The 14,132-nt window shown below is 36.6% G+C and overlaps 1 protein-coding gene across 1 annotated transcript in view; it reads left to right on the top strand.

Moving 5' to 3' along the window:
• Positions 1–5,686, top strand: part of KLHDC1 (kelch domain containing 1) — a 65,607-nt gene extending 59,921 nt beyond the window's left edge. Inside the window, exons 14-15 of the mRNA XM_044659955.1 lie at positions 3,439–3,491; positions 5,338–5,686. Coding sequence (XP_044515890.1) covers positions 3,439–3,491; positions 5,338–5,506 — 222 coding nt within the window. The 3' untranslated portion in view covers positions 5,507–5,686. The remainder of the gene's footprint in view (positions 1–3,438; positions 3,492–5,337) is intronic.
• Positions 5,687–14,132: the final 8,446 nt, after the last annotated feature.

The raw sequence follows: 14,132 nt of genomic DNA, 5'->3' as shown, positions 1-14,132 counted from the left end.
CTTCCTGTGGTCTCCTTGCTCGTTCTTCTGCCTGAAGCTCCTTTAACAGTCTCAGGGAGCTGCTTTCACTGTCAAGCACCTCTCTGCACTGGGTCCCCACTCAAGGTCCGCTCCTGCACTCAGAATCAGCCCCTTTGTCCACGCCTTAGCCTGCGCCTGTGTCAGCCCCTTTGCCTGTGCCTGGGCTCAGGATCTGTGTTCAGAGTCCGTGAGTTCTTTAGCCTCTTGGAGGGTCTTAAGTCTTGCTGCTCTCAGGAACAAGCCCTGGTGAGCTGCCAATGACTTAATGGGTGCCCCAAACTTGCTCTGACTCATGCGCTGGCTTTGGCGGTGTAGGTGGTGTGGGGTGGGGGAGGGGGTTGTTCCACTCGTGTTTTCATGAGAGCTGTTTCACCCCTTTATAGCATGGAAATGCCCTGATTCCACGTACCTTTGATGCTGCGCCCTGTTGTGGGGTCCCTTCTTTCCTCTGGATTTGTTTTTATGTCTTCTTGAGGAGTCCTATATGCATGGGTTAGGAGAGGTCAGGCAGCTGCTTTTTACTCTGCCGCCATCTTAACCCGGAACCATATGGGCAAATTTTTTAAACAGGGGGCCAAAGGAAAGGAAATGCTCATCTGTCAGTCTGTTTCTAAGGCAACTCTTTCCAAGTCTCATTGTATTGTATCCTACTCATTGTATTCATCAGATTAGGAATAATGTTGCTTGGTGGGATATAACATTTCACAGCCCCCCCCCCCCCCCCCTCTGGCCCATGGGCCATAGTTTGCCCATCATTGGTATAGTGGAAAGCACACTTGGAAACAGAAAAATTGGATTCAAATTTACTTGATCTCATTTTTAAAATTTAGTACCAACTTCACAGAGATATTGTGAGAAAATTGCTTTATAAAAATACTTCTCTATATAAATGAGTCGTTATCTTGTGGTCCACTTGTAAATGCAAAGAAAGACTCATACACAAGAGCTAGTATAAACAAGTTAAAATCAGAGTACTGATCAGGGTACTTGAGTTGCTTCTCTTTTATCCATAGTATCCATAGTACATATACCTGCAGGAAATTTTTTTTCAATTTAAGCATAAGTATAAAATTTTGTATTAAATTGTGTCTTTTCAACTTCTTAGAAACTAATTTTTTATTTGAAAAAAATTTTTTTTCATTTTTTTGTTACATGTAGAAATAATTTTTGACAATTGTTTTTTGACATTTTAAAATTCAGATTTTCTCTGACCCTACTCTCCTTATCCCCAGGCGGTGAATAGTCTGATATAGGTTATACCTGTACTTTCATGTCATACATATTTCCATATTACTCACGCTATGATAGAAAATACATATGAAACATCCAATAGAAATTTCATGAAGGAAATATAATGGAAGATATCTGATGGTTTTCCTAATATTAAACTATCCCTCCATTCCTGGTTTAAAACCCACTTGATCATGGCATATGATTCTTGTGAGAATTATTCTTTATGATTGAAAATGAAAATTTAAATCACAATTTATATTTCAATTATAACTTCATAATAATAAATTTAAAATATTTTAAAGAAAGATTTATTTTTCTTTTGATCCTTTAATCCTACTAATTCGTGGAGAGAGATGTTTTGTAAAACTCTCCAGTCAAAAAATGAAATTTTATTTCTAAGAGAAGTTATATAAGTGACTATTAAAACTAATATACATAACAATTATATAAACTGATAATTCAGGATTTCTCTATTCAGAGATTCTTATAATATCTAGTAGCTATTAATATGTGTAGGCTAAGCCCATGGTGGCAAACCTGTATCACACGTGCCAGAGAGGGCATGTGAGCTGTTGCCCACTAGAAAGCCAGAGGGACTTGGGCCAAGCTGCTCCCCTTCCCCTTTATATGTGCATCTCTTATCAACTGCCCCTTTTCCCAGTAGACAAATGAGAGTACTTTCATCCCTCCCCTGTCTGGGGTTAGGTCGTGGGGGTTGGGCACAGCACTCGGTCTCTAAAAGGTTTGCCATCACTGGACTAAACCTTATCTATCTTCCTTTTCCTTTCCTCATTTTGATTTCTTATAAAGTCCCTAAAAGATGTAACTTAAATTAGGAATGCCTTCTGATTTTAAGGACCAGTTGGAGATACTATACTCCATACTGTGCTTTTATAATGTCTGGAAATACTTATTCCTAAAATAAAAAGAGTAAAGTATAGCCCATGAGCATTTTCTTTTGTTGGATGTTACTCTCTTACTTTTCTAAAACTAATTTTTGAAAATTGCTAATGAAATATTCACCATAAGTGACAATAGTAGTAATAAATTATATTTAAATAGCACTTAACTCTCTACCTAAATTTCCTCATCTATTAAATTAAGAAAATGATAAACATGACCTATTATTTTATATTAATAAAAAATTTACAAAGTATCTTTCTTATAATCATTATGAATATTACTCTACCAATTTTGCTGATTAGGATGATATTCTATGTAGCCAATCAATTGTCCAATCTTGCTGTTTTTACCTAAACAGCATCTCTTACATTTGACCCCTTTTCTCTAACTAACATAGCTTCCATATTACTTCAGTGACACATTACTTCTTATCTGGATTCTTTCAGTGGTTTCCTAATTGGCCTCTTACACATTTATCTCCCCATCTGCCACACTGCTGCTGGTAGGATTTTCTTTAAGTACAGATCTGACCATGTCACTCCCTTCTACCCAGAAAACACCATCAGGTCCCATGGTCCAATAGGATAAACTATAAATTACTCTGTTTAGCTTTTAAAACCTTTCATAGCCAGATCCCAAATTATCTTTCTAGCCTTATTTTATGTTATTTTCCTTCCTTTTCTCTGCAGACTGGCCAAACTGGCATTTTCTTGGTTCCTTGCACATGGCCCTAGACCTTCTGAACCTGGGCCTTTGTACTGGGTGCTTTCATGCTGGAATGTTCTCTGCTCTCACTCCTACCTCATAGAATCCCTTTCTTCCCTCTAGATACAGCTCAGGCTTTTCTTTATGCCTTTCCTCTAGTTGCAGGTGGCTATCCTTAAACTACTGCATATTTATTCTCTTTATTTTATAAAAACTGACATAAATAATATATATGTCCCTCTCCCCTCTCTCCTTTCCCTGTGACATCAGTTCCTTGAGAGAAGGGATTGTTTCATAATTTGTATTTTTAGCCTCAAGTTCTACTTGTAGTCCATTGATATAAAGATGTTAATTGATAAATTCTTGTTGGTTGGTTGATAACACATTAAATAAGGTTGGCCCTTGTGGTTGATTGAGAAAACTAAGGTTCTGAGAAGTTTAGTGACTTGTACAGAAATGTCTAAAGCAGCTCAAAAACTCAATTTTCTTATTTACAAATCAGTCATTCTTTCTCCTGAACTAGGTTGCCATATACTATTTGCCTTTTAACATAATTTTATTTTGTGTTGTGTTTAGGGTCACTGTAATGATTTATTGATCTTTCAAACTCAACCATATTCACTTCTTAGGTAAGTGAATTCTTTATTTCTTCATTAGATATATGTTATTAATTTTCTTTTTTTTTAAACCCTTACCTTCCATTTTAGAATCAATATTGTGTTCCAAGGCAGAAGAGCAGTAAGGGCTAGGGAGTGGAGGTTAAGTAACTTGCCCAGGGTCACACAGCTAGGAAGTAAGTGTCTGAGGTCAGATTTCAACCCAGAACCTTCTAGTCTCTAGGCCTGCATTAATTTTTCTTAAATGAACAAATTGATATATTTTTCTGTTTATTGGAGAACAATATGCTTCTTTGAGTATTCTGTGAATAGCACGGAAAAATTTTATATATCTTCCCCAAGATATGCAAATAGATGTGAACACTTTAGTTGTACCAAGTATTGAACCATTTAGGGGGAAGAAGAAGTACAGAAAATTGCATGACTATGTGAGATTTAAATCAATATCCAGTAACTCCCAAGTATTATATTTTATAAAGTTAATTAATAATCACTTGAAGTAGAAAGAAAATAAACTAAAAGAAATAGAAATTCAAACCTAATTATCTAACAAAAAGTAAACCCACGTGTGTAGATTCTCCTGCCTGGCATAAATCCTGCTTTCCCAGCTATGATCAGGAAAAAAGAGAGAGAGGCAGGGTCACACACAAACTTTTATCTCCAAAACATAAAGATGTAACATGAGAACTCTTATGGGGAAAACCAAGGGAGTTAACTTAAATATTAAATGTGGGTCCAGAAGAGTGTGTAGGAGACAGGAATGACAAAAGATGGGGACTTAACAAGTTAGGGAGACTGGGTTTAACTGCTAAGGAAAATGTCTGTTAACAGAAGTGGCAGTTAGGCCTGTCACCCTGCACCATCTAGACAAACTAGCAAACAAATGACAACAGTTTGTAACAAATTTAATTAAGGGAACTATGGTAAAGGATGGGAATAGGGGTTTCTACACTTCCAGACTAAGGGCAAACCACAGGGTCAGGGGAGGGACTTATCTACACTCTACTAAACCTAAAGCAAGACAGGGCCCAGAAAATAGCAGGGCTGAAGTGGGTATCCTCACAGCAGAGTCCTGACACACTCCAGCGATGTTGCAGCTCCTCCAGGACCACTAGCTGTACTCTTTCAGGTGGGTATATTCTGGGAGCTAACCCAGCCCAAATTAACCTGAAACTCAGATTGGGATTAATAGTCTCTACCAAAAATCTCCCACAAATAGATGTCAGTCTTCCTTCAGGATCCCAGGGAATCAGGGTGCAAACTCCACTTCCTCTGAGGTCTCCCAGGGTCAGTTACAACTTGTCCCAACCACCATGGAGTCTGTCTCAGGGAGAGAGACCACACTTCCTGCTTCCCCATTCCATTTGGAATTCTCAAGCCCTTCCTGCTAGGTCTCCTACATAATAATTAAGTAATCCTCCTCACAACAGAACAAACATGAGATACTGGGGAGCAGATTCTAATTACACAACTATCAGTCATTCTATATTTATTATGTAAATATCTTGTATTTATTTAACTGTAAGCTTTTTTTTTAAACCCTTACCTTCCACCTTAGAATCAATACTGTATATTGGTTCTAAGGCAGAAGAGTGGTAAGGGCTAGGCAATGGGAATTAAGTGACTTGCCCAGGGTCACACAGCTAGGACCTCCCATTTCTAGGCCTGGCTCTTCATCCACTGAGCTATCCAGCTGCCCTCCTTAACTGTAAGCGTTTTAAAGAAAAGAACTATCTCACTTTTGTATTTGTTTCCCAAGTGACAAGCATGGCTTAAATGTTTGTTGATTGAATGATATGTTTAAGTATTTCACATGTCTTCTGATTTCAAGAACTTAGGAGTGATTTTTTTTTTATAGGTTATCTCTTGACTGCATTGGTAAAAACGCTGTCATCTTAGAAAGTCAGATAACTTTATTACCTCCAAAGCTTCTTCAGCAAGTACTCAAAAAAATAACATTTTGGACTGCAGCTAATCATCGACAAGAACAAAGAGCTAAAACTGAAGAAACAGACAAATATCTTTGAATTAACATTGTTATATATTTATTTAATATGTTTAACATTTTGGAAAAGACTACTATTAATAGAGTTTTAGTTCTGGTCTTCCCCCTAAAAAAGTAGTATTTGGGAGCAAAAAAGCTACTTTTAGAATTTTCTGTAACATGGGAAATGAAGGCCGTTAGATCAAGAATGGCAGAATAATTTAACCTTTCAAACAAATTATAGTAAAGTTATTCCTCTAAAAAGTTCATAACCAACAACACAGAAGATAAGAATTTATACTACTCTTTGCTCTTCACTGAAAGTATTATGAAAAATATTCAGGAAAATAAGAGATTAGTCTAGGGATTTCAGAAATCTAAAGAAATACATATAACTTGAAATGCTACATATTGTACTTTTGTTACTGATTTTTAGAGAGAATAAATTCTCTCAAGAAACTTAATAAAAAATCTTAAGTTTTTATAGCTTAATAACTATTGCTTATTTTAGCCATGAAAAAATATGAATATTGGGATGTGATATCAAACATTGAACTGTCCTATAGCCTTTTCAGGACATAAGTTTTTGAGACATCTTTTATTACTTTAAGCATCTGCAGAGTAAAATTGGCTACAATTGATATCAGATGTCCAATTAATTTTGTGTATATCAACAACATGAGAACAGGAGTGAAGTAGCAATTTAGTTGAGTAAGTGTGAGTTCATCAAAAAGTAGGTTAACCTGCACTTCTTTAAAATTTAATTTACTTCAAAAGAATGCTTCCTGTAAAATTGTTATGTTGTATGAAAGGTCATAAAGAGTCAATAATTTGACTCAAGATAAGTCCCTTTCCTTATTCCTTTCTAAAATATAGAGGTGATGCACAGGATGCTTGAATGATGAATATATAATATCTTCACTTTACTCTCTAGTATTGCCACTTATGGAGAAATGGCAGACTAGATTAATATTAATTAGTTCTTTAAACTCTGTTAAGGAGCATCTTCTTAGTATGACCAATCTTTCATTTTATTTGGATCTCCCACAGTCCTGATATTTATTCCAGAATGGAAATTATTCTCTGATGCCAACATACTGTTTTTGAAATGTATTAGCATAAAAGCATTTCTATATTGAAATATAATTAGTAATTCAAATTATAATATAGTTTGTTGTATCTCTAATCACTGAAAGTTTTTAGAGATATATTTTATATATAATAGTGTATTTTGGATGTGTAAAATTTCTATTTTTTGCATTGAAGTATTTTGTCTAAATTTATGGCACAAAATATAGAAAAATGACTATTTTCCTATTTTTGGTCAGTATTAACAGTTATTATTGTTAATTGAGCAAAAGAATTTTTGAGTGCTAATCTTTTGTTAGTTTTGTTTTTATAGTCTGAATAGCAGATTTTGGAAGCAAGATCTTTAAAAATGATTTACATCTTAGAGGAAATTTTTATGGCTCTGTAATATAGTTGGGCCATATTTTCATTTTGAATTTGATTAAGAAAATATTTAATAGACATGAAATTAGTGTTTGAGGGGATACAGGTTCTAGGAACCAAGGGTGTGGCCCCAGCTTTAATGGAAACCTCTTTTAAAAGCATCTGATTATATATGCTCTTTGGAAAGTGATTAAAATTCTAACTGCTGTTTCTTTGGCTTTAAAAAGTCTTTTTTTCATTTATTTTAGAATGTAATACCTGTTTCCAAGTAAACATTTTAATTTGTACAAAGAGAAACTGTGTTACTTAAGATCTTCATTTTAATTGTTTCTTTTTTTTTAATGTGGTCCCTTTTCTAAATAGTGTGTGCTGCTATATTACAAAGATCAGACTAATGCTGTTTTAATTTAAGTTAATGACTTGAAACACTGTTATTCAAAACAAAGGAGTTTTATGTCCTGCAAGCTAAAAATACCTTATTGGAAGAGTGATCAATTATTCTCTCTCCATTCCCCACTTTTACTGCCCAAGTAGTCAGAATTCCTATGATGTCAGTAGGCCTGTTGGAACTCCAGAAACCTGCAAAGCCAACTTTTATGTTTGTGTTTTTGAAGAAGTGTGTATAGCTGGCTCTATAGGGTTTAATGGTTAACCCTACACTTCTATGGCTAATATGGATCCAGGAACTTAGAAGATGACCCATTGTGGGCATTGATGGTTCTCATAAGTCTACATAATAAATAAAGTACCCTTAATCTTCTGATTCATGGAGAACAGGATTGTCCAACTCATTACTCTGTTCTCAAAGACAGACCATCTCTTCCTGGTACTTTAAGGTACAGCATAGTGATCACATTAGACCATCTTTAACTCATTTAGATTCTCTTATTAGCCAGTTAACAATATTAATTTTCAAGTAATAGCCCCATGTTTTGTTTCCATGACCAGCATACTCTAAAAGGAATATTAAGTGCTGTCTAAAACTTTATAATGTAGTACTTGCTTCTTTTTTCCCCCTCATTCTCTATACTTCCTCTCATACTCCCCTCAAAAAACCTACATGAAATTATTTAGAACAAATTTACAGGAATGGAATAAGTGATACATAGAATGTTCATGCAGACTATCAAATGAAGAAGTTGGATTAAAAATATTTTTGATAAGGATAAGAAAGGTAGAAATGTGCTTCTCCAGTTTTAAAAATATTTTTCCATTTATCAACATGAGATTTCATCCTTTTGGAATTTACATTTTGTTAGGATTTTTTGACATTCAAGTAACAACACTGAAGGTTTTTTTTTTTTAATCTAAATCCTTTACACTAGGAAGCTTAGCAGGATTATCAGTGATATGGTTAATTCTAGATTACTTGTTTTAGTGAAAATCTATATGTTAACCTTCCAATTGAAATGATTTTAGCTAAAGAAATAATTTTAATGTTTTTGCATCCTGTTAGATTTAAAATGAACAGCTCACAAGTAAAGAAAAGGATTGGGATTTTTGGTGGCATTTTGTGATTTTTCTGTTAAAATACTAAAATGTTAAATGGGGGAAAGTAACATGTAAAAACAAAATAGAGTAAATGACAAACCGTATACAGACAATATAAGAATTCTGAAATTCATTATATAGGGAAAAAAAAGAAAACTTTAAAAGTCCTTAGCCTCAAAATACAAAGAAATTTTTAAAAATCTGTTGAACTTATGCTAGTCAATATGAGAGAAACCTTTATACAATGCTTGTTTAATAAATGTGTTTGGAAAATCTGTAATTTCTTTGTTATTAATTATAAATGAATAATAGTAACCAATTCAGAGTGGCAAATGCAGTTTTTTATTAAATTTTTCAATTACATGGTGTGTGAAATGAGAAATTAGTGTGTTATTCTTAAGAGTTATTAATATCTCCAAAAAGTTAATAAAAGTTGGTTCTCCACACACACACCCCCCTCCAAATCTTGAGTACCCTTTTGGTTTAGAAGCCTCCCATTGTATCAAATCCAATGGCTAGAATGATAAAATCAGCGCCTTCCAGACAATCCAGTTGAAATCTTTGTATCTGTCTCCAACTTCCAGATCATTTATTTAAAATGTTAATTAGCTTGAATGTGTTCATTGTAAAGCTATTCAACATTTTGTCTCCAATCATTGTAAAAAAATTATAATCCCTTCAGGAAGTCTTGATTGCATCAGGATTCTCCTATAAATAAGGGATTTTTCTGTGCATTTTTTGGCATTTGTCTTAGGTCAATGACTTGAGGCAGTACCTTACATTTTCTCTGTAAATCCTTAGATGGGGAGAACATCCATCTTGGGTCAATGGTTTGAGACAATACCTCCCCACTTATCTCTTTCTCTGTCTCTCTCTCAATAAAGCATTATATTTAAGTGACAGATTTCCCTGGTCATGTTTTTTAATAGTGGTTAAAGAATGCTTAGTGCTTTGATATTTTCAAGGTCCCCTCAATTTCCGCTCCACACATAGGTTCATAGGTCTGGAGCTGTAAGAAACCCAAAAGCTTACTCCTTCATTCGATCATTGACCTCAGACAAATGCCCCCAAAAATTTAAAGAGAGAGAAAGCATATGGCCATGTCTGCCTTGGACAGTCTAGAACCTGATACAATCTACCTGATAGAAAATGTCCTCAGGTTTACAGACACACTCCCAGCTTATAGGAAAATACAATAGAATTACTATTTCAAAAGGTTGGAGACCAGAACATGGAATGGCTTTACAGCAAAATTAACATCAAGCATTTATTTACTACAACTTAGTTTATCTGATTTGTCTAAAATGGGAGCAGATGTGGGAAGCAAAACCTGAGACCTTATCCAGCAAAGCTCTGGGGACATGGAAGGCACAGCCTGAGACCCATAATGCAGCTAAAATTTATCATGTATCTCACCTATCACCCCCCTTTCTCCCTGCAAAATCACTGATATATGCATTTCCTTATGATTTATTATCTTATAGAAATTATTGTGAAGGCTCGATGAAGTAAACAGATTACATTGTACTACTTTACCAATCATCTACTTTTATTGTATATGTGGAAACTAGTGCAAAAGCTCTAGCTTGTTTTGCCTTCTCTATAAAATAGTAGCCATTTTCAATAAACTTTGCCCCTGAGAGGTATCAGCCTCAGTGGGCCTCTGTTTGTCTCAACACTAGACCTCCTGGAAGAAGCTTCCAATACAACCAGAGAGACTTCTAAGACAAAAAGGGTACTTAAGATTTGATCAGATCTGTCTTGGACATCTGCCCCAGGCAAGTTCCCATACAAACTCCAAAGACCCAGCCAAAGTGCTTTGTCCTACAGGGAAAAGGGTGGGGTAACTGTGGCATACTAGGTATATTATCATCTTGAAAGTATTATTGATGCATGGTTATTAACCTATCTACTGAAGTATGAGACTCATGGTCATTTTATTTCTGGATCATTGTATGTAATTGGTATTCTATAAATCCTAACCACTCTCTAAACCATATGGTCAAGAGAATTCCTGTGCAGAGACAAATGGTCCTAGCTAACACTTTATTAGACCACATTCCTTTACAGCACAAGTGTTTGATTAACCTCCTCCTCTTTGATCATGTGGTTGGCTGTTGAGCCAATGTTAAATCCTATACCATGTCGCATGTTCATTAGCTACCTCCCATTCTACATTCCTTGACACCCCAATAAAAGTTTGGGAACACGTGCAACTCTCTCTCTCTCTACCACCATCAGAAGAGCAAGCACGCTGAATTCCATGTTCCTGAAGCCATTGTCTCTTGAGTCTTTGTTCCTTTGTTGTGTACTCTCTCTTTCTCTCTATTTTCTTCACTCATCCTCCCTCAGTTTCCAATTCTCTTTCTCAGGTGTCCACCCACAAATATATTAATGTGTGGACACAGACAAGCACAGTAACCTTGTGAAAGAAATAGATGAGGGAGAGGGAGTGAAACCAGCTTTTAGATATTAATAACTTGAGAATAACACACTAATTTCTCACTCCACACACTATGATGTCAGCAAGACTGCAGGAACTCCAGAAACCTGTAAAGCCAAATTTTAAGTTCTATTTTTAAAGAGGTTTGTATAGCTGGCTCTACAATGCTTAATAGTTGACCCTGTATTTCTATGGCTAATATGGATCCAAGAACTTAGAAGATGATCCATTGTGGGCACTGATGGCTCTTAAGAAGCTACAAAATGGGGGGAGCTGGGTAGCTCAGTGGATTGAGAGCCAGGCCTAGAGAAGGGAGGTCCTAGGTTCACATCTGGCCTCAGACACTTCTAGCTGTGTGACCTTGGGCAAGTTACTTGATCTCCATTGCTTAGCCCTTACCACTCTTCTGCCTTGGAGCCAATACACAGTATTGTTTATGTATATGTAGATAATATTAAATATCTACCAGTCATGCAAAGGTTTTTGTTGAAATTTGGCTGGTAAATTTCTTTCTTCCCTGATTTCAATTAATATTCAAAGAAAATAAGTTGAAAGCATTGCATTTTTATAAGGGTTGTTTTTTTTTAAAAGGAAGCTACATATTAAGCAAGGGATCTTTAATCTGCACCCTTATTGCATTCTTTTTTTTTTAAAAAAAACTTTTAACTTCTGTGTATTTGCTCCTAGGTGGAAGAGTGGTAAGGTGGGCAATGGGGGTCAAGTGACTTGCCCAGGGTCACACAGCTGGGAAGTGTCTGAGGCCAGATTTGAACCTAGGATCTCCTGTCTCTAGGCCTGACTCTCAATCCACTGAGCTACCCAGCTGCCCCCCCCCCCTTTATTGCATTCTTCAGGCTTCCCTCTCTTGCCAATTTGGAAATAGTAGTCTAGAGAGAGCATAAAAACAATCCATCAATAAACATTTAAGCTTCTATTATGTACCAAATACTTTGCTAAGACTTGGGAATACAAAGAGAAAGGTAAATAAAGTCTCTCTTGCCCTGAAAAAGGGCATTCTAAGAAGAAGACATCAATAAGAAGGCCAACTTGACTTAGAGTACATCTAGTGATATGTAATAAGTTTGGAAATCTTTGGGTCCAACTTATGAGGACATCCAATGTCAAATAGAGGAGCTTATATTTGCTTTTAGAGACATTTGGTGATACTGAATTTTATTAAGCGGGTGAGTGATAGTGTTAGGGTTCGGAATCATAGACCTTAAGAATGGAGACCCAGAGACAATGCAAGTTCACAGGAGACACTTTATTACTAGCCCTCGTGCCAGGGCTGCTCCAAAGTAGAGCTGTGCTTATGGGGAGGATTACAGCAGTTATATAGACCCTCAGGAATGCTTACTTAAGTGGCTAAGTTAGATAACAAGGTATCTCTGGTTCGGGTGGGGGGTTGCAGCTAGTTCCAGGAAGGGGCTCAGAGGGGGTCGTGGTTCTCTAACTGCCATAAATCCTCATTCCAACCTTACATTTTACTAACTGCTATAAATTCCACTAACTTGCTATAAGTCCAACCTTACATTCCCCACTTTTTCTTTTTGTATGGTGGGAAATCTTTCCCTTAGGGTGATTTGGTCTCTGCTAGGGGTATATATTTGACATAAGACCATCAGTTGGATGGTGTTAATGCGGTGTGCAGGATAGTGCAGAGAGGACAGTGATGAGGAGACAATACTCCTTAGTCTGATTAAGCATAGCAACAGAAACACAGGGGGTGAGTCCAGCTACAGAGCAGGCCCACCTAGCCCCAAAGGGGGGATGAGGAATTTGGCTCCTTTGGGAACTTGGGTAACAGTGGGGGTTTCTCATGTAAGTACCTAGCCCTGAAATAGGGGACAGGTTGAGTCCAACCTTATCCTGCAGATAAGGGGGAGGTCTGCAAGTTTGGAATTCCTGGGGACAAGCCTTTTCACCATAATTCATACAGGGGTCAGGATTTTTAATTCTGTCTCTTTCTAGGTTCCACATTTTCCCACTTCTGGAGTTGGATCATAAAGAAATATTTCTTGAATATCTGTGTCATCATAGACAGAAGGTACAGGGGGATTGGTCCAGTATTGTTGCCAAAGGACCATAAGCTATATAATGTTGATATGATCTTTGACAAAGGTCACTAGTCTATTTAGGCAGGTAAGGGTACATAGTGGGAGCAAAGGAATTTTCCTGCCTATAGTTTGCCTAAAAAACTTTTTCACTATGGGGGTACAACGTCCCACAATGTCCCATACTGTCCCCCACCTCCAAATATCTAAGGGAAGAGGGCTGATGGTTTCAATCTTCTGTAGCTTTTTCAAGCTGATAAGGGGCGTAGAATCCCTGAGAGGAGGAGGAGGAGGAGGAGCTATGGGCACAGGGTCTTCAGGGGCATTTCTGCAGTGAATGCCAGGGTCCTGAAGGCTGGGAGACCAGAGACTGTTTCCCTAGACTGGCAGACAGGTCACAAGGGGGAGCATCCATCCCTAAGGCAGAAGGATAGGACCCAGGACTGGGGCAAAAACTAGAACACCAGATATAAAGAGGGAAAATTAGCACAATAGAAACTGATATTAAACATTAACATTTGGGTATCTTAGCCAACAGATTTTATTTCCAGAAATTATCCTCTGACAGGAATTCAACCTTTTAGGAAATTTGATTCCTAATTTGTTTGCAGAGTTGGAATGTGATGTTTCTGTTAAAAAATATCCTTTTGCAAAGCTCACATTAATATGGCATCTATAAATACTTGAATAACAATATTTTACAGATATATTTCTTTATCCCAGATTCTGGAGGAAATCCAGAAAGCCCTGGGTTATTTCCACAATCAAGATCCAAACTTCAGATGTGGTAAATTAAGGCTGCAAGATACAAGTCATCTATCATTAAACTTCACCTCCTTCTCAAAGTATGTTCCCTAACAATTTGATAATTTTCAATTATTTATCTAATAGGTTGTTTGGGGAAATGGAAACTTTAATTTTACAATTTGCATTAAGTGCTGATTATGGGAACTTGTCACAAAAGAGAAGGCAGATAAGAAAAAAATTTCCTCACGTCCTAAGGGACACATAGTGAGGGGCTCCATGTACAGCCCAAAGCTGTCACCGGCTGTCGAGATCTCTTTATCATCTCTAATAATCTGATAAGGACAGACAGTTTAGTTGATAAGGAAATAATGATGGAACATGGGAGTTGGCTTTTAACTCGTGCTTCCAGCTCTGTCTCCAGGAGCATGGAGTTTATTATATATATTTCAAGACTCATTTTACACAAAAGAACCCCCCCCCCG

This window comes from Gracilinanus agilis, chromosome 2 (assembly GCF_016433145.1).
Source record: "Gracilinanus agilis isolate LMUSP501 chromosome 2, AgileGrace, whole genome shotgun sequence".
NCBI classification, from domain to species: domain Eukaryota; kingdom Metazoa; phylum Chordata; class Mammalia; order Didelphimorphia; family Didelphidae; genus Gracilinanus; species Gracilinanus agilis.
This window is presented reverse-complemented; position numbering and strand designations above follow the sequence as displayed.